This window comes from Thalia democratica, chromosome 9, assembly GCF_965202585.1.
Source record: "Thalia democratica chromosome 9, ktThaDemo2.hap1.1, whole genome shotgun sequence".
NCBI lineage: Eukaryota > Metazoa > Chordata > Thaliacea > Salpida > Salpidae > Thalia > Thalia democratica.
Window position 1 is genome coordinate 31,189,988 of NC_139173.1, and position 21,536 is coordinate 31,211,523.

General features: G+C 29.9%; 1 protein-coding gene across 3 annotated transcripts; it reads left to right on the plus strand.

Annotated features, from left to right (window-relative positions):
* Positions 1–2,483: 2,483 nt before the first annotated feature.
* LOC145844007 (uncharacterized) lies at positions 2,484–17,156 on the plus strand. Of its 3 annotated transcripts, none has more exons than XM_082951315.1 (11): positions 2,484–2,594; positions 3,022–3,571; positions 3,973–4,114; positions 4,781–4,916; positions 6,786–6,861; positions 10,727–10,927; positions 11,267–11,446; positions 11,718–12,060; positions 12,306–12,545; positions 15,959–16,117; positions 16,206–17,156. In XM_082951315.1, the coding sequence occupies exons 1-11, from the start codon at positions 2,528–2,530 to the stop codon at positions 16,371–16,373; spliced, it is 2,262 nt and encodes a 753-aa protein (XP_082807441.1). In that variant the 5' UTR covers positions 2,484–2,527; the 3' UTR covers positions 16,374–17,156. The 3 variants fall into 3 exon arrangements, with proteins under 3 accessions (XP_082807441.1, XP_082807442.1, XP_082807443.1); XM_082951316.1 differs by having other exon boundaries at positions 6,789–6,861; XM_082951317.1 differs by having other exon boundaries at positions 3,973–4,099.
* The last annotated feature ends 4,380 nt before the right edge of the window (positions 17,157–21,536 follow it).

Sequence of the window (21,536 nt, forward strand, 5' to 3'; positions counted from 1 at the left end):
ATAGAAATGTAAAGTTACAAGTTATGGAAAATACTTTACTGCAAAAGGAAGAATGAGCCAACTTAAGAAATATAACCTTTAGAAAACTGTTTTTTACTTTTTCAAAAAGATTAGACTTTAGATTAAGTGTAGTATTCTATTTTAGCTTTTTTGTAGCTATAATTTAAGCCGATGGTCTTTAAGGTGTGTATTCTAAGCTGGAATATTTTGTATGAGCAATTATCAAAAATTACTAGAGCTTCAAATTAAAAAAAAGCTTATCAAAATTTAAAATTATTTATTAGCATTGTGGCAACCCTGCTGTGGAGTGTGGAAACCTGTGATAAAAACTGCATTAAGCAGTATTTGTGATGCTATTTCAGTAATTTTTATTTAAGTAAAGCATACAAAAGTTATTTGATTAAAAGTTAAAAGACATTAAATAACATTTACAAAAAGTTAACTCAAGTTTAATGTAGCTGTTTTTAGATTATATATAAGGTGATACATTTGTTTGAAAAAAGAAAAGTTTTGTCTTATAAAGAATGTTTTTACAATATTTATGATGATTTTTATGCTGTTAAATTTCTATCATATTGCTTAAATACTCTAAAATAAATTTTCAATAATTATGTTTTTTAGCTGGCTTCTTCCACTACAAACCAGTTGGTCCAAAAATATTATATGTTAAATTTATTGATAAATTAACATATATAATTTAGTAAAAACATACAAATCAAATTCACAAACAAAGTATAAAACAAACCTACTGTACTCCACACTTTTCAGCATGTGTAACATTTTTCACAGGGTGGCATTTACCTGGAGTTTGAAACTTTTTGAAAAAACAGGAATTTTAAACTATTTTTATATGTAAAATAATTAATTTGAAAACTGAAAGGAAAAAACTACTACATACAACATAAATTACAATTGTTTGGATTTTATCTACTAAAAAACATAAAAAGTAGCTTGAATGCATCTTATCAGTCATTTTATGCTATCAAGATGTTTTCTACCTAAAACTTGATTTTCTACTAAATTAAGACAAATAAAACTTGCACTTATCATAAGTGAAAATCAGAAAACTTGGAAGAAGCTTTGGTGCCGGATGTATTGTCAGTTGCCTGTAATCTAGCCATTTGGAGGCTTGAAACGGTGAACAGTGTTGTAATTAACTGATATCCAGTTAGACTTAAAGATATAGAACCCATTATGCTATAGATAACCTCTGCATAAAGGTTTAGGGCATAGAGATGGTAAAACGTTTTTTTTTTTCAAATTTAGTCTTATTTTTTACATAATTAGAAAACCTACTTGTTTATTTTTTACTGCTTGATAAAAAGTAAAGTAAAAGATAAAGTACTGCTTTTGAGATAAAAGCGTACAAAGTTAGGGCGTTCAACAGGTTCTTTATACGAGGTGGAAACTAAAAGGGCAAAAACAGACATTTCATTAATAGTCTATCTCCTCCTTTATTTTTTGAGCAATTTTTCTAAAAAATTTTCAGAGTGAACTTTAATAAATATTAAACAACTTGTAGAAAACAATTTATTAAATAAAAATAAAAAATATCTCCAACAAATAAACAAAAAAAAATTATGATTTTTAATTTTGTTCATAAATTTTTTAAAAGGTATTTTTTTTAAATTAGCTTCTTACAAGTTGTTCGAATTATCAAAAAGTAAATATCTTAAAAGTTTGAATTTAATTGCATTAAGATGAAGGAGGAGATAAAATATTAGTAAGTTTTTCAAAACTCCAACAAAATTGACCTTGAAAGTTTTTGGTTCCATGGTGTTGTATCAGAATTTTTTTTACAATCCTTGTTATATCTCAAAAGTTAATAGATTTGTTTTTGTTGTATAAAAAGTATCTTATAGAGTAGCTTTGAAATAAGAGCCTATGTTATTTTTTGTAAAAAAAATGTTTGAACCCTGTGTCCTTAATGTTAAAGCTATGCCCTTAATGTATAGAGAGATGTCTAAAAGTTTATTTATAAAAATCTTCTAAACGACCAGTGGTCACACTGAAAACATAGTGAAACATATTCATAACTTATAACTGTGCCAAAAATAAAGTTCTTAGCTAAAAGATAGTTTGCTGTGACAATATAATTACTGTTTAGATTGACTTAAAGTTAGGAAGTGGTTTTGAAAAGGACTTCAATAGTAACTTTACAAATTTTCATAAGTATATGTGTAGAAAGTTTGTCAAAAACAAGGTTATTATTTAGAACTGAACTATAAAAAAGAATATTATAATGTAACAAAAATCTTTATAGTAAGAACAAAAAATACATTAAAGAGATATTCAATCCTCTTTCAGATTTGAAACATTAAAAACATCATAAAATTATAAGAGTTAATTTATAACCAAACGTTTTTTAAAGTTTTTTGAACACTGGGTATAATCAAAGGTTATTTCTGATAAATATTTTACCAGTTATTTACTCGTTTTATTTTATAATCTAAACTTATTAAATGAGTGTTTATATTTTGTACAGAGTTTAAATAGATAATTAGTTGTATTTTGCCTTGCCGACATCATGCCAAGAGCAAAACAAAAACCAACAAAGATAAACTATGGTACTGTTGAAGACACCAAAGACCCAGGTATTACTGTTTTGATAGGTTGATAAAATCATCTATCTTGAGTTAAACTAGTTTTATATTCACAGTAGTATAATATTTTTTAATATTCATTTTCAATATTTTTTTTGAATTTTGTTGTAGGCTGAATTGAAATAAATTGATAAATATTTTCTTTTGACTTTGTACCAAAATTTAAAATAACATACACAGCTTGAGTTTTAATTTTTTATACAACACTTATAAATTTTTGTAGAATTTTTTTGCTAAGGTAGTAAAGCTACTTTTTTTTTTGAAAAAATTATAAAGTTATAAATACAAAGTATAAATAAACTAAAGACTTTAAACATAGCACAATCTGTCTAATTTTAAATTACTAACAATATTTTCTTAGTTTATGAGTGTAAAAAAAAATAGTTGAACTTTCTAATCTTTTAAATTAATTTTGCAGAAATAAAGGGAAATGAGCCTGAAATAAAAGATGAAGCAGTAACTTCAAACATAGAAGCTGCAACTGAAGATGCTGACCGTCAATCTTTTGCAGGCTCCCCTGGGACACCAAAGTCTGAAAAAGATGCTGAAGAAAGTAAAACAAGCGCCTTGTCACCAGAAGATGCAAAAGAACCAGAGTTTAAAGTAGAGATTTCCAGAGAGGGAAGTGTCAACGGAGAAAGCAACAATGAAGGTAGCTTAAAAGTAGAAGTGAACAAAGCAGAAAGCATCAAATCTGAAAGCATCAAGTCCGAGAGCATCAAGTCAGAGAACATCAAGGAGGAAAGTCTTAAAGATGAAAGCTTGAACGATGAACCAGAGCTGACAATAGCCCTACCAGAGCCCATGGAACAGGACAATGGGGAATTGTCTGGAAGCAACTTTCTGGCAGAATGGAGCGGAAGCTCTAAGTACAACGGTGGCTTCAAAAAAGAGTCGTCTGCACTTCTAAGTGTGGAACCGCAAAAGAGAAACATTGTCAAGTCATCTGACATGTATGTGTGGAATTGGTGAGTTGAAAATTTGAAAAAAAATTTGTTCACTTGTACTGTACATGTATGATAAAGTGCAGACTTTACCATCTTACATTTAAAAACTTTTTAGATATGAAATACTATGTATAAAAACTATTTTACTTCAAAAAATCAACAAAGTTAATTTTTATATACTCATTATATCGCTTGAAGTACTTGTATTAAGATAATGACAAAGTATCACAAACAATAATTGACATACCGACAAATAAAGGACGATTTGAGAATTTTAAATATTATAATATTGTTACTGTAGATATAAAGTAAAGTTTTAGAAGTTTTTATTGACTCTCCTGACTGTATTTTAATTAAAACCCAAATAAAGTTATCTAAAGTTTTAGTATCCAGAAAATTTTTTAATACGCAAAAACAAACAGGGTGCAAGAGAACTTGTGCTTGAGGAGCGGGTACAGACTTTCTGCCTCTGAGGTCTTGGAGGCTTACCATCAGGCACAGGATGCTGACCCGAACGCCGCCAACGACTTACGTGCCAGTTGTCATAAAGTAAGTAACCACAAAGTGAGTGATTTCACAAAAAATATTTGTTGTCTGTTAATCAATAGATATGTTTTTTATCAACTTTTGCAATCTTTATTGTATGTTTTAACACTAAAATTAATAATAGTTTTTAATGAAATAAAATATATTTCTTAGTTATATTTTACTAATATCACATTAAATGATTAATTTAATACTTTAGTATTCATTTAGTTATTAGATTTTTTATTTAGTACAAGTCATAAATTGTTTAAACTTTTAGTTAACTCTGTATTATGTTTGCTTTAATACTAAAATAAAAGAATGATGTTATAAGAACAAAAAGGTTTTTGGCTTAATATATGTTTAAATTCAAACAAAAATAACAAGTTATGTAATTAAGTTCATTTTAGATTGTATATTTTTGTTTATCTAAAGTCTTAAGTTCTTTATACTTAACTTATTGATTATTTTTGAAAATTTGTATATTTTTTTTAAATGTTAATCAATCAAGCAATTTTATTAGATGTTTTTTTTAGCTTAAATTGTATTATAGATAGTTAACTAATTGTCTAAGTATCACAGTTTCAGTTTTAGCTCAACTTGTATTATATACACTAAACTAATCAAGTAATTTTTTTTCAGATACCTGTTTTATCTTAACTTTTGTTATATACAATTGACTAATCAAGTAATTCGTTCTCACAGATAGGCATGCTGGTGAGACGCATGTTTCCGGACATACAGAGGTGCAAGATCACTGTGCAGGGCAAACGCGTGTGGGTGTACAAAAACCTGTGCCTGAAATCAATGATCAAGGACAACGGGAACGACCCACCTGCCTGTTAGTTGTTTTTAATTTTATATTTTGTAATTATGTTATATATTTACATGTTGAAATCAATGGTCAAGGACAACGTTTCTAGAAGTCATGTGCATCTATGTTGCAAACTAAGTTTTTTCATATGCTTCTTAAATTTTACTGTTTAGATGAAACATAATTATAACATTACTTTTTTCAACCAGTACATAAAGCCACATGATAGAAATACTTTAATGTTCAGACTTACCAAGTCTCAGGGGCGTAGACTAATTAAAAACGACAAATATAAAAAGTATAACTTATGTTTAAAGCTGAACTTAATTTACATCAATAAAATATTTTTTTAAATTATTATAAAGTGAGGCTAATTGATTTTTTAAACTTATATATCTGCAGAACTAATTTAGGATTACTTATACACGAATTTGGCTAGTGTTAAGTTTATTTTTTTTTAATTTTAATTTTTTATGCGGCTGTAAGTGTTTGTTAGGAAATATGTTTATGAACTCTGGTTAAAATCATTATAGTCATTACTTATAGGAAGTTAACTGTATAAGTATTACTTACATTTTAAGCTGATTTCTACTTTAAATTAAGTTTAATATTTTATTTCTTTGAAAACTAAACAATTTTTTAAAGAACTTTTATTTATAAAAGTTTTATCTTTACAAAGTAGTTCTTTAGAAGTTTTAATAATGCTTAGCACATTTATAGGTCTTAATTGTATTACTAATGTTGAAAATGTGTTTAGCTAGTTAAAACAAAAAATACTTTTTTAACCGACCACCCAAAAATTATGTTTTAAATAAAGTGTAGATAAACTAATTATCTACATTTGTTAAGGGAAAGTCAATTGTGGGCTTCATTATAATACAGGTAATTATTCAAGTTGTTTGTACAGTGATAAATCAAATTATTCAGACAGTCTGCTGAAAAAATTACATCTGTCTGCTAAGTCCTGTCTTTTGTTAGGTAACATGAATTTGTTTCGCTAAATTTTTTTCTTCTGGTTAGCATCTTCCAAAAAAATAGTTTGGTAAACATTTTTTGTTGATTTAGAAAATACAAGTAAGTGTCAAAATTAATACATTATCTAGTTTCACTAAAGTGTAAATTAGCTATATTACTAAACGCAGATTACCAACATTTTTTTTAACGTAATCAATGTTTTTAGCTTTCAATAAATCTTATCATGGGTTTAATTTTTTTATTTTTAAAATAAAACACAAACTAATGTAATTCTGTACTACTTAACTTTATTAGTAGAATAAGTTTTAGTGCAACATTTTAGTTTTATTTCTTTAGATGATTTTTTATAACTTAATTTTACCAACAAGCTTACTACAAATTAAAACAAGGCTTTGTAAAGTAATGCACTTTAACACATAGTTTATTAAGCACAAAACACAAATGTTAAGTTGTAACTTCCGTTACAAACTGCCAACTTTTATTTTGGGTAATTAAAAAATTTTAAGCATCACATAAAGCTTTATAACTCAACATAATTATTTTCTTACCAGGTTAAAAGTAGTAATAACAAAATACAAACCATTCGAAATTACAAATGACAGTCCTCGCCTCACCGTGCGAAATTTAAATAAACACGACCCGCCCACGAGCGACTTATCAAAATACGTACACGTCAGACCGTAAAAAAGTGTTGACGAAATTTTTGCACGCAGCAAAACTCATACCACCAGCTCTTTCATACACTTGTTTTACGACCACCACATCAGCAGCTATGTGGCAAAGCAGTCCAAACGCGCGCGCTGTGAAATAATTCACTTTACTGTTTAGCAGTATCCGCTTTGAGCAGCGAATTATCGACGTGTTTGTGTGCTGCCCACCACCTTCTGTATGTATCGGATTTTAATTTGGTTTTATTTTCAGCAGCAACGAATCTGCCTCCTCGGTCGAGCGGCAAGACATTGTGGAGCTGCAAGACCAACATTTCCAACAGAAACAGGTTAGAATATTATTATTATTGTATAATGTTGAAATTTAAGTCGAAATTTATTTCGTTTTTGAATAATTTTCTCGTGTAACTTTTAACCTTGAAATAAGTTATTAAAATAGCTTGTTGGTTACAGTATTAGAAAACGTTTGAAATTATTATCTTATTGTACCACAAACTATTTCAAACGTGATTTAAAACCCAATAGTTTCCTTTCAATGCACTGTGCACTTTAAACGGCCATCAAAAAACTCGGCCGTACCCTTCGTTTAAAAATTCACAAAAAAAAAACAAAATTCAAAATGGGCGGCCGCCATACCTTATAAAGCACAAGCAGTATATCGAAGTCGTGACGCTTCGAATTTCTCTGCTGCTGTACCACATACACTGCACGAACACAGCTCCTTGTATCGGCCCCCCTCCCACCTTCTCTCTTCCCTTCTCTCCCACTCCTGCTGACTGCGCGCACCGCTCACTCTGCTGCTTGCTTGCCTCTCTCTCTCCTTTCTGCTGCCACACACGCACACAAGTTGCCGTTTCGGTTGCTAGCAGACCAGAAAGGCAGTTTTTCTTCTGCCACGCTGGCACTGTGCGTGCTCGAGGCTTCGATTGCCAGGTATTTCCTCTATTGCCCGCTTCATTTCAGTGCGAATTTTCTTGCCTGCGTTTGCGAACCGAGTACTTTATGGTATTTTTTCTGACGTTTGCATTTAAGAATTGCCGTTCAAACGTGCTGATTGTTTTTGTACTTGATTTTTTAAATTAAGCATAAACTTTTTAAGCTTTAAAAATAACAATTATAAACAGAAATATTGTGATGTTTATTAGTGCTAATTTAAAGTGTCATGTCTAATGTCAGTTTTTTTTAATTAATACTGGTATGGAATTGTTTTATACTTCTCTATTTATTATAAATGCTTATGTAATTTTAATAAGAGCTAAAAAGTTTTGCATATTTAACTAAAATAAATTAAAAGTTAAAATAGTTTTTATACAATTCAATTAGCACTAGTTAAGCAGTGAAACTATTGAATCATCGCAAGTGAATAATTTTAGTTAAACGTTAAAAAAACACAACTTTTTTGTAAAACTATCTAAAACGGCAACGGTCAAACGTGTTTTGAGCTTTCATTAAAAACCAAAACGATATTTATAAGCATTCAGTGACTGTAAGGTAAGAATTTTTCAAATTTTGTTTCCTCTTATATAATACACACATAAAAATTTCTAAAAAACGTAAAAAGTTGTACATGTTTGCAATTAAGCGCCTATGTGTGGTTTATGGTGTTTTCGACTTGTTTGTTGTTTTCCTCACTAAATTTTTAATAACACCAATACATTGTAGCTTGTGTATTTGCTCGATTATTTCTTATTCCCTATTATTTTTTAATTTATATGAAAAAAGTAATCAAACCCAAGTATTACTAATCAGAAATTTACTTGAAAGGGTAGATAATTGGTCTTGTGTTTTAATTTTTTTTTAACTCGTAATTTTTTTCTTATCATACCTTATTTTTACGTTTACTTTATATAAAACAAGTAATTCAACCTAAGTATTACAAATTTGAAGAATTACTTGAAAAAATTTGATAGATAATTGGGTTTTTTCTTTGTTCATTTTTTTAACTTGTAGTTTTTTATTTCAAACATCGTGTTTGACGGACGTGTAGCTTGGTCCTTTTTTTTACAATCTTGCAAAAAAGCAATGCAAGTACAGTAACGTTTCAACTTGGTTAACTTTTCGAAGTCTATTTTATTAAAAACTTGAGGTAAATTTTTAAAGTTTATATTAATTTAAAAATTATATTAAGCAAAACTTATTATTAGTAATTTTGATATAAATTTATTACAGAAAATTAAAAATAAAACAGTTATTACAACTCGTGTATCAATCTTTACCAAAGTGCTATTTAATTTTTTACAGTTAATACACTTATAAAGTTATAATTGTGTTTTTAGTTATGTTAAAATCATATTATAATTAAATTTAATCTTCTTTTTTTCGGCGCTTTTTGAAACAAGTAGGTTTATTCTTAGAAACATATAAAAAGTTCAATTATGAACATTACCAGGTTAAAAAAACCGCATAAGAAGTATCTATTAGTTCGCATTGCATTTGATTGTTACTACATCAGTTTGCATGCAGCTCTATTTTATTTAAGCTACAGAATCTTACTAATCACATAAAAACGCAATTAATGATGAGCTTCTATTGCGAAATATGTGCGCAATAATGTTTTCGAGAAATAACTCTTCAGTATAAGTTTTTCCAAAATTTTATTTCCACTTTTTAGAAAAAACCTTACTGAGCAACAAATTTAGATTAAAAGTGAAATTTTCCAGCAAAAGTTTTTCTAATATTTCCGACTGTCTATTAAACTTTTGCTTTTTTAAGATGTTTGTGTGTGCAGTATTTAACTTACGATTATGTTTTAGGTGTACATTTTTCTAAGATAAAAAACAATGGTACAACTGAAATTATAAAAACTGATAATGGTGCTTCAACAAACAGGTGTTACTCATAAACTTTGTATATTAATGAAAAATATAGAAAGTATTTTAACAAAAATTAATGAGGTATGATAATGCTTTTTCTAGAATTTTAGCAACTACCGTTTTGATTTAGTCGACTTTTAACTATAAAAAACTAGTCTATTAAGCTCAATGGCGGTTAATATTTAATTGCGTGTTTTTGATTCGTTTTAATATTTTTTTAATTAAACTACCAGATGCACGCAACGTAAGAAAGTCTAAATTGTCGTTTTATTAAAGATAAAAGTTAGCATGTTCGAAAAGTAGTCAGGGTTAAAGAAGTACATTTGCTTAAATTCTGTTTAAAATAAATTGAGGAAAAACACCCACATTATGGTTATTTTTTGTCAAGACAATAAAAACTAGCAACTGAGGTCGGTTGTAAAGGTCTTTTCTATAGTAACTTATTAAATGTTGAAATAAAAAAGTTAATAAGTAAAATTTTATGGACTATACAAATACTGACAGAATTATTAAAGTATCTAACAATTGTAATTTATATAATTCTGTATAAAAACCCTTTATCTTTTGATTTGCTGTCGTTTTCAAAAAGCATCACTTATGTTTTGAAAATTATCTTTTTAAGTTTTCTCAGTTTTTTCTTCTCAATGATCGTAGTTCAAGTTTACCTTTCTTTCGACACAAAAAAAGTTTAATTGTTTAGTAACTGAATCGCTTATTAAAAATAAAACCCAGAAGTTGATTGATTTTTAAACAGATTTAGTTTCAAAGACATGCCACTTTAATATCCACCCAAACCCATTTGAAATATCCGATTTAGTAAAAATAATAATTTGATACTATCATAATAACGACGTATCATCAATTGAAAACTTCTGGAAAAACAATAAATTTTAAGCTTTCTACCTAGATATTTTTTGTTTTTTTTTACGAACTGTTTTCCAGTGAAACGACGTAAACTAAATAAAGTTCAACGTTGTTAATTATGCGTTTTTAAAACTAGTAGCTTCTATCCACAAAATTAAAAAATAATAACTTGATGCAGTTTGAACAAAGACGTATCATCAACTGCAAAATTTTTAGCATTAAAAATATAAATTTGTAACCGTCTGATACACAACAACAACAAAACTTCACATCATTTAACTCACCTTTCTTCGATATTTTGTTTACAAAATCGCGTCCTTTCATAATGGCTCCACTCTTGAGTCCGTCCATTTCGATCCTGCGATAACTTGCGACTACGCGAATAAACGTGTTTCATCAAATGTATTGTATAATCATTAGCTTGTTTATAAAAGGTGCCAGCTTTTGTTATTTGATCACGAATTAATTAATGACTCGATTCATTGTTTGAAACAAAACTTAATGTTTTTCACAACAGCCTGGTGCTCGAAAGGAACGCTTTCTACGACAGCATGCAGCAGAAGAGGTCCACGTACAACCAGCACAGCAGAAGTCCGCAGATCTCAGTGAAGTCATCAATAAACAGCGATGAAGAAGACGCAGCGGTGGAGGAAAGATCCTCGGTGATCAACACCATCACCGTATTGAACGGGCAGAACTCTATCGACATTCGCAACTGGTTTGGTTTATTTTTATTTTTAGCTTTTAAAATTTTTCGCTTAAAATTGTCCTAGTATTATATTGATAATAATAAGTCCTTCTGCGCTAACATTGTCTTATGATAGAAAAATGTATGTATTAAAAATCAGAAATTTACTTAAAATTCTATATTAGTATTTTTAGTTTCAGTATTAATGCATTAACACTACATCATTTGCTTAATACTAGACCTACATGTTTTTAAACTTAAAACAAAGTTTAATTTTTTAATATTGAAGTCTTTAATTTGCAAGTAGTAATCTGAGTTAGCAAATAAATGTTAAATCTAAGTAATTTCAAAATCTCATTAATTTTGCAGGCTGCAAAATAATTACGAGTATTGCGAGGGATCGAACGTGCGTTCGCAGGAAGTTTTGGAGCAGTACAACAAAGTGCACTACAACAAGGTCAGGTTCCTGTCGCACATCGGCAGAATGATCAAGATCGTGTTTCCCGACGCCAAGCACATCAGGAGACAAGTGAAAGACGCCAATAACAGGTGAGGGATAATACGAATAAGTACAACTAAATTGTTGTTGTAACAACTGATAAGTACACAAGCTTTACAAAACTACTATTTAGTAGCGGTTAAAGTGTAGTCAGATCAAAAATCAGGTAAAAATGTTTACTATTAAATCGCATATTTTAGATTTTTTTTAGCTTAGAAACAGTCAAAACTTATCACTTTGTCAGCATTAAATAGTCAGTTTTTTTTTTTTAAGTTTGATCAACCACATCGGCTGTAAATGAATAATTAATTTACACCACAGATCAGTGCACAACAAGCGCGAGTGGCTGTACCAGAACATCCGTCCCTGCCGCCCCTTCAACAACAAGTTCCCGCGTTCGGGAGTTTCCCTCTTCCAAAACCACGAGGGCAGCCCGGCGTCGACGTGGTCGTCGGGAAAGAGGCCGATGGGACACGACCACTCGGACGAGGACGTCAACGCCAACGGGGAAGCGGGTCCGAGCAAGAGGAGGAAGAGCGGTGACGTCAGCTTCAACGACAGCAATGACGTCATAGAGATAAACGACGAGGACTCCAACGACTTAAGCGTGGCGTCATCGAACGGAGTGGGTCACGTGAAGCTGCTCGAGTGGAAACAGCTCGCAGTGAGTTTTCTAAGATCTAAAAAAATAAAAATTATACAAAATTTGTAACACTACAAAGTACTTGAAAATATATACTCTATTGCTCGTAGTTTTTATTTATTTTTGTGTTTATGTGTAAAACTATCGTTAATAATTAAAAAATGACCACCAAATTTTCACCCAACTTAAGTTTGAAATGACTTTTTATTGACACTCACATTCGAACTCTACTCGAAACTTGCACAAACACGCAAACATTTTCGCAGGAACTTCGCCAGGTGGAGAAGTTCGGGTGGCGCATGCTGCCTTTGGGCAACCACCCGCCCCGCATGATGGAGTGGGTCAAGTTCGACGACCACGTGGTGTGCGACGGCAAGCGGGTGTACAGGGAGCTGCAGGTGCACAGCGACTTCACCATCAGGCTGTACGTCATGAGCCGCCTGGTGGTCACCCCCGTCGGTGACGTCATACCCGCGAGGCTGAGGTCGCCCGGAAAAATACTGCAGGTTGGTGGACATTAAATTTAGATTGTTTGTTTGGTGTTATATTATCGAGGTCGTGACACTTTAGGGCATCCTGATTTAGCAGTGCAAAATTTAGCAGTAGAAAAATATATTGTATTGATTTAGCAATATTCCACGCATTTAATGAAAGCTGGTAAAATTAAATCAACTATAACAATACATGCCTGCGTAGCCGAGGTCGCCCGGCAAAATATCGCAGGTTTGATAGTTAAAGTTGTGTTTGTCTTAATTGTTTGTTTAGCAAAATGTTGCAAGTTTAGGCTCCGTTGGTTCGACACTGTGACATATATTTAATTGTGAATAAAATAGCTTGTCAAGTTCAGCTGGTTAGTTTGGTCATCTCAGTTCGCCCATCAAAATATTGCGGGTTGCAAACAACTTTTTGAAATTTTTATCAAGTTTAAAATATTTATTTGTTTGTAGAAAAACTCTGTTTAATGCAGAGTTTACCAAATTCTATTGCGTGATTTCCCTCTCGGCATAAGTTTACAATATGTTTCCTTCTTTATTTAGTTATCACCCCTAAGGTTTAGTAATATTTTTTAAACTAATTTCCATTTCCATATTTCACGCAGTAAAACCTTTTTAAGTAAAATTAACTATATTAAAATTTAATTCAATGTTATTGAAAGTTTTTCCTAGGGCAATAAAAGAAAAATTGACATTGTATATGGCTTTTTATTAATTTATTTTTGTGTAAGTTTACAACTATTCAATCCATTTTCCTATTAAAGATTGATATAATTATTAACTTTTTTGTAAGTGGGTTATACCTGCACTGCATTCATTTAATACTTTATTTAACTTCAGATACAATTATATATTTCGAACGTAAACAAAGCTGCATTTTCTCTGCTGACTAACCGGTATAATTAAGATAAACTTATAAAACATTTTATTTTTTTTAGTTGTAGAGTTTAAGTCGAATACCAATTAGTTTACTTTGTGATGTTTGCTGTTGAACAGCAAATTCTCCCAACTTTTAAGCATTTAATTTGCATAAGTTATTATGAAATTAGGTTAATTTACTTTAAATTATTCAGAGCGTTGATTCAGTCTTTTGAAAGTTAATCTTTTGCAAACCATGTTATTTAAAGATTGAGCTTTATCATTTACGTTGATAACTTTTTAATTTCAAATAGTTGGTGTTTATAAAGTTGTTAATTTTTATGATTGCTTGCCACTTTTAATTAAATTTTTCTGACCACAAGATACATGCAGAGTGCAATAATATTTAATTTTATTTATATTAATATATATTTTTATTATTAATTTTTGAATGGAAACAAAATATTTTTAACACTTGATACTAATTGTAAATTTTAACAGTTTATCATAATAAACATTTTCTTTTTTTGTAATTTATTCAAATAAAAAGGTATTTTGTATGAGAAAGTAGCAGAAGTAAGTTTAGCTGATGGCAAAGCAACTGTACTTTTTTGTAAGCAGTACTGCTAAACGCGAGTCGATAAGCTTTACCAGTAATAAGTAATGTTTTGTTGTCAATGAATTGACTCACATCTTAAAAACTTTTTTAGAGAAACTATTTTCTATCTGTTTAATTAAGCAATAAAAAAAGATTATTGTTCTGAGTGGTGAAACTAACAGCCAGTTTCAATTGATTAGTTTCAACTGTATCAACTTACACGTCTAAAATACTTAAGTACAACATTTAAGTACAACATTTTATAAAAGTATTTTAATTATTTTTTTTAGTTTTAAGTTTCAAAACTTTTTTTCCACCTTGTATTAACTTTATCATCATAAACATTGTCAATGATCTACATCAAACTATTAACTAATAATTTATGTTATTACTTTACAAGCTTAGAGTGTATAAAGGATTTAGTTAAACTAGCAACGACCTTTGAAATATTTCCTGGTATAATATTTTATTTTTCAACTTAATAAGCTTATGCAGATATATTTTTGGAAAATGTTATGACATTTATTGTTTAAATTTAAGGCTATTTACTGCTTTATGAGCTTTTGCAATTTTATTTCTGAATATATTGTCAACACGCATAATGAATTAGCAATTTTTGTTCTAATTTTACATTTTTTATTTGAAAACAGTTTTTAAAAGATATGTCTATTGCAAAAGCATCAAAAAGAACTAATTTAAACTATTTAATTTCAAACAAAACGTTCATAATACACTCACATTTTTCAAGCCAAATCCGCAAAAAAAAGTTCGTTTAATTACTAGTGCCACGTTCGCTTCAAACTTCCTTGTTTCGCTGCAGACAACTGTACTTCGGCCGCGCAGTGTGTAGCTGGTCTATCGGTTGAGAAAAATTTGATGCAGCGCCACCCAGAGTTGAAAGTTGAAAAGTGAGAAACGGACTGCGCTCGAGTATACTGTTTCAAAATTTTTGAGGTTTTCGAAAAGCCTATTTCCTTGTTGTTTGCGTTCCACCGGGCATTTGTTCCGTTGCTGCTTTTAAAAGGCAAATAACAATTTGTTTGTGCTTTTTCTTGCGCATTATTTTTTGAATTCATTTTGGTATAAAATTTACCATGAAGTTTTGTTGACGGGAAACTTTATTAATTTGTGCGAAGCCCGCTGATATGTTTTTTTTTAATATTCTGTTGAAGAAGTTTCTTGCGTCTTTATGTTGTGAAAAATTTGAAAAATGCACTTCACTCGCGAGGTGAGGAGTTCATATGAAGATTTGTCGAATGTTGAATTTGTTGTAATGCGAGTTGAGCGCTTATGACTCATCGGCCAACTTCCAATAAGTTTCATAAATGCTCGCTAACGCCGTGCAGCGGTGATATGTTTTCCATATATTTCAATTGAAACTTACGTGAGACTGTTTTTCAGTAATGTTTTCCTAAAAAGTGTGAAAGAAACATGTCAATTATTTTTTTTTACCTTTTTTACTTTTTTTCAACGCTTTAAAAGTACAAATGTTATTTTCTTATATTTTACCGTCAGCAAGTTTGACTTTTAAATCTGAAATATTAGATGCATTCAGTAAACATACCAAATATACACAAACTTATTTGCTATAGTTTACAATCTAGCACTTAGCAATAGTACAACGATTTGAAAAAAAAGTACGAAAAATATTCTAGATAGTATGGACATAGTAACTATTAATGAAATTTATTTTAAATAGCAAATTTAAATGATTTAGTTTACAACAGTGTACAAAACAATACGTGACAAATTTTCGACAAAAGGTTTTCCGCATTTATAACTCTACTACCTTATAATACTGTAATTAAAACTTTTTAACTAATATCAGTTAATTAGTAGAGTACATGATTAAGGCCATAAGGAATTGTAATAATTTTTTAACAAAATCAACATTTGGCCCTATTGAAAGCTAAAATTACATACTTTATGGCTCTTTACTCTCTCTTATACTTTAAGTTTTCAACCGCAGATCTTCCGCACCTTGTCAATGTTGAGGTTGTGCAGGGGAATCGCCGCGTTCCAGTTCAGTCACGTGACGGCGCAGACGCAGGTGATCGCCACAACCGAAATATGGAGCTCGAGGCTGCACACTCAGGAGGCGCTCAGGCACAGAAACGTCGACTGTCAGGTTTGATTTGAATATATTTACTCAGTGTAACTTCACAATAAATCAGTGATTTTCTGATCAAAATTTCAACAAAAAAAAATCAATTCAGTTCGTCTTCTCGGACGCGATGCAGGATTCTCAGCAGGGCGGAGACAAATGCTGCCCCAAGTGTCGGCAACTGCACAAAATAACCAAGAACAGCGAGAACCTGCAGCGTTCGTCCGCCAGGAGGAGCCACCATCACCATGACGACCACAACGACGAGTACGCCGCCTAGCGGTAAAAATATTTTTGCGCGCACGGTTAACACTTTGGCCACATTTAAAAGTGCAATCAATTTTTCTGACCTTTTTTACTTCAAATCGCGTTGACGGGGTTGAAACGAAAAGCCTTAAAACTGAGTGTGGGCTGTATTTGGATAATATAATAAAATGTGAATTTTGGCCCTAACTTTTTATCTTTTAAACTTTATTTTGTATTATTAGCTCTATACTTTTTATTAAAAAATATACAATTGAGTCGTAAAAAAGGTAACGAAAAATAGATAAAAGCTAACAATAGTGAAAATGTAGACAAAAGATGTTTGGTCTTAAAATTGTATTGAAACCTAAGAAAAACATTATTGACAATCTGAATTTTTTAAAGATCACATGTAATTTTATATTATTTTTACTTTAATTGTGCAGTTTTAGATGCAGTATTATGTCCATGAATGAAGTTGAACTAAGCGTTTTATAAAATATTATGTTTTTTCTTCGCTCAATCTTTCGTACTTTCAATTTTGGCTAGCTATGAAGAAAAACTCGCTATTGTTGTTACAAAAAATCGTGTGAAAAATCTTGTTTTATATAAACTTTACCCGGAACAATTATGAACAAACGGTTTTCAATTAGTAGTTTTGTTCGTAATCTCAATTCGTTTATTTAGGTCTTGCCAGTACTACTTTTCTTTCGTGTATTACTCTCCCTATACTTTTTTATACTTTTTGAAAATTCTTAACTGATTCCATTCAACTTTTTTTTGGTGTGATTTTTATCTCGAACATCAGACAAATAAACTTCTTTTGTCTCAAACATCCGTAGTATTTTTGTTTTCAATAATTACTGGTAAAAGTTTTAGTTTTAAGATTAGTCATTATACTAATGATAGTTTTAAAGTTAAGCTTTATTTTTACCATGGAAATTTAAGTAAATAAAGAAAAACTTTTGTATGTCTAAATTTCTAAAAGTTTTTGTTATAAAATTTAATTATCACTAAAGTAAATTTTAATTGGAACTTGTATATTAGTAAAACCTTTTGTATTTGTAAATAAGTACTACTAATTTAAATAAAGTTACAAAAATGTTGTGCTCCGTACGAACATGATTATAGATTATACGTTATTATAACATAGAGCAATTTTAATTGTTTTATGAGCTTTAATAATATATTTTTCCTAAATATTTCTGAAATTTTGTGGTTTATTGAGTTTTTAAGTTAAGGCCATAGGAGGGGGAGTAGGTCACTTTTTTTTACAACTTAATCTTAATTTGTGTGGTTTTAAGTAAGTTGCTTTTTACAGATTTTTTAATTTCTAAACTAATTTTTAAGATATAGCAGTTTAAAGCGTACAATAAGTTCCTTAAGTAGGAGAAAAGCCAAACATGAAATAAATAACTTCACTAAAAAATTATCTCTTAAGAATTTAAAGATAAACCCATAAAATTTTAAGGAAATGTACCTTGCAACATTAAGGAAAATATGTATTATTATATAAAAAAGCTTAAAACTAAGTACTTAATTACTAAATATTGAAATTTGATAATTTTATTTGTTTTTCAAAAAAATTATGACAGATTTTTTAAATTTTGCAATAAAATGGTGTTTTTTTATAAAACATAGATAATGATGATAAATTTTTTAGTGATTTTTGTTTATTAAGGCATAATTGCCGCTATACCTGGAAAAACTTTGAATTTAAAAATTTAGGCAAAAAAACCTGGTATTTGAAAAAAACCTGGGTTTTTTTTTAGTTTGAGTGTTTTTTAAACTTTATAAAATAGATAAAATTAAAATACTTGTAGTTTTTATAAATCTATAGTTTTAGCGAACTTTTGTAATGGAAGCAATAATGTTTTAACATTAACTTTTTGTTGATATTGTTAGTAAGTGTAAGTCATTAGAAAAGAAATAAAAACATTTTTTTGATCCATGCAAAATACTTTGCATACTTCTTTTAGTATATATTAAAAAGTTAATCATAACAAATGTTAACTTATTTTCTAAAATATTACAAGACACATTTTATAATATAAGAAAACCAATTAAGTTTGAAGATATCAGGATTTCCTTGCCACTCTTTGAGTCAAAAAACTGTCCTGAGTTAGTTTAAAAATGTCCTGAGTAATTATGAGCATTTTTAATTCCTCTGAAGATTTTATTTTTTTAAACTAATAAAAACTGAGCTTTTTAACAAAATTGATTAGAAAACAATATATAACACAACTGAATTAACTAGATATCATTCATAATCTATAGAAATAAACTTTCTTGAAAGCTTTTAGAGACATAAAAACTATGCTGAGTTTTTTTATAAAAAACAAAGCTATCTTAATTCAGTCTGAGTTAAAACAAAATTTAAATATTCTGAGTCATACTTAAGTTTTCAAAAACTTCATAAGTCCTGAGTGTGGAAAAAGTTTACTTTTAAGTTTCTGATACAAAACAAAATGTTTAAAAGATAAATTTTTAAAGGTCAATTTTTCTAAGTGTTTAAAAAACTACAAAATTAATAACTTTTCTTTCATCATAAAATCTGTTTATCTAAGATCTTTAGAAGATAGCATTTTTAAAATGTTACAAACAGTTTGTAAAAAACCAGATTTTAAAAAATACCATTTTTTTATGTAATTTAAAATTAAATGAATTTAAAATGAATCAATTTTGTCTTTTAGATTAAAAATTATTCTTAAAAGATATATTTCTACAAGCTGCTTAAAATTTATTCATGATCTGACTGAACAAATTTTAGAATTATTTGCCAAAAGTTAATAAGTTTTTCAACTCTATGGTTGATAGAATAACAGCCTTTGATTTGTTCATTATCTAAATAAAAATTTTAAGTTTACTAAAACATATACAAAACTTTTTGTAAAGCGAGGTTAACACTGTAGTTACAGTATGAACTGTTTATTTATAGTTTGTTCTATTATGTTTTTATTTGTAAATATTTTCGTTTATTATTATTAATTATTTTATTAAACAATGTTTTTGATATTATTTTTTATTAACTTATTTTTACTTTATCACTAGTTATTTATTGCTATTTTTGTTGTAATCTGTTTATTCTTGAACCATTATCATCATAGTTTTAGCTTGATGGTTTTTTTACAAAATGTTAGCATTTGTCCTTATAGAAATATCAATCATAACTGTTATACTACTGCGGTGCACTACAGTAGGTGTGCGCTTTTTGAATCTTAATTTATATAGAGTTTATAAATTAAAAAAAAATCTTTATGGAGCTTTTCATCAAAGCCAGTGCACTCAAAGAAATGATCTCTACCCCGGTTACAGCTGATTGAAATGTCACAGTTACATCCAATGAACCCGGTTATGCATATTTGAAATTCGAAAATTCATTTAACTTTTCAAATACTAAATAATCATAATTGAAAAATAAACAAATTAAGCAGTGAAATTAAATAACTAAATGACAAAGATAAAACATTCTTTTTTTCTTTTCTTTTTTTTAGGTGGCACACATGCGCCAGTGTCCCTGCCCACGCTACGCACCATAAGGCATATACCATAACTAAAGTTCGTAATGTTTATCATATTATAAGTTTCTGTTTGAATTTTCTGTAGTTGCTTTATAGCTTAAAATCAATTTGTTAGTTAACAGTTTAAAAATAATATATACATACATTATTAGGCAAATTAAGTATTTAATCTAAATACAAAAGCTTTTAAATGAACTAAATTACTAGTAAAGTTGTTTATAGACATTTGTTATGTACTATAACTTATCTGTAAGTTTTTAAGTAGTAATTTTACAAAAATACTATAGCGTATAGCACTTCATCTTTTCCTTCGTAAACTGAAAGAAATTTAACGTCGTTGAACTATATCGTGAAGTTATGGCTATTGAAAGCTTTTTTTTAAATATCCTTCCTGCATTTTTATACCCTCACAACATAACACAACGCTCATACCAGCCATGAAACCCAACAATGTAATTTTGAATAAAGACGTCGAAGAAAACATTGTTACAACCCTAAAAAATAAGATCAATTTTCGCAATGCAGCCGTTTTATCCGGACTGAAAACATCTTCGACCTACCAAAGTTAAGAGTTTTCAGCTACAAAGAAAGGTGCTTCACCGATGCTTGTAAAACTCCTGGCTTTTTAGAATTCGATTTCAAAATGATACGGCAAACTCTTTCCAGCTCCGAATTGAAATCTACTTCGGAAGTCGAAGTCTTCACGGCGGCTGACCCTTGGATCAGTCACTGCGACCGCGGGAGATCTTTTGTCAGCCGTCTGCTTACACTTGCTGTCGAGACCCGCCCTGAGGTTCGTTTTACAGCGGTCGCTGTCGTTCAAAGAAGAAAGCTGCCTCGGCGTTTAAGAGCGCCTTTTGAAAAACGAGAACTTTTACGATGCCACCTCAATTGATACAAACAGGTGCTGCGGCCAACATTGCTTTGAAGTGCTGAGTTGCGGGGGCGTTGTAAAATGCGGGCAAGCTCTGCTGAGCGGTAAAATTATACTTGCGGATGAAGCAAACGCAAATGGATTTACGTTCCGGCGAGCGGCGACGGGCAAACTTTGCAGCACTGGAACTGCTGTTTTGAAGGAAGATGTTTGTTTTTTTAACAAACATAACTCTTTTGATGAGTTTTCCAGAGCACATAACTGTTGAAACTTGCTCGCGAGACAACATTGTGTGCCGTTATATGGTCACAATAGAGAGAAAGCGGGGAACGTGTTCCGTTTGTGGTCTGATAGACAAAGTTTACGTGCTGGGCGGCTACGAAGACGAAAAGTGTTCAAACTATCGCATTGAGTTTGGTACGAAAAGCAGCAGGTACGAAGAAGTTTCAACGCTTTCAGAGCGGATCTTTGAAGCGCCGTGTTCAAATGGAGAATCGTCGTCACTGGCGGATCTACGTCAGCACAACGACGAATGTGACGTAGATTAAAGTAAAAAAAAATACGTTGATTATGTAACTTTTAATTTTTAATATTTTTTTGTTCAACTTTTAAAAGTGCATTAGTAGTGTTTTCATTGTGTTTTCAAAATATTAAACAGCTTAAACATAAACTTTACCTAAAACAAATTCGTTATTGTTTTTCTAAACTAAATAAAACTTAAGATTAACTCAATTCAAGGCTAGATCATCTTTTGAATAGTTAAAAGTATAAAGTAAAACTTATCAAACAACTTTTATAAACTTTA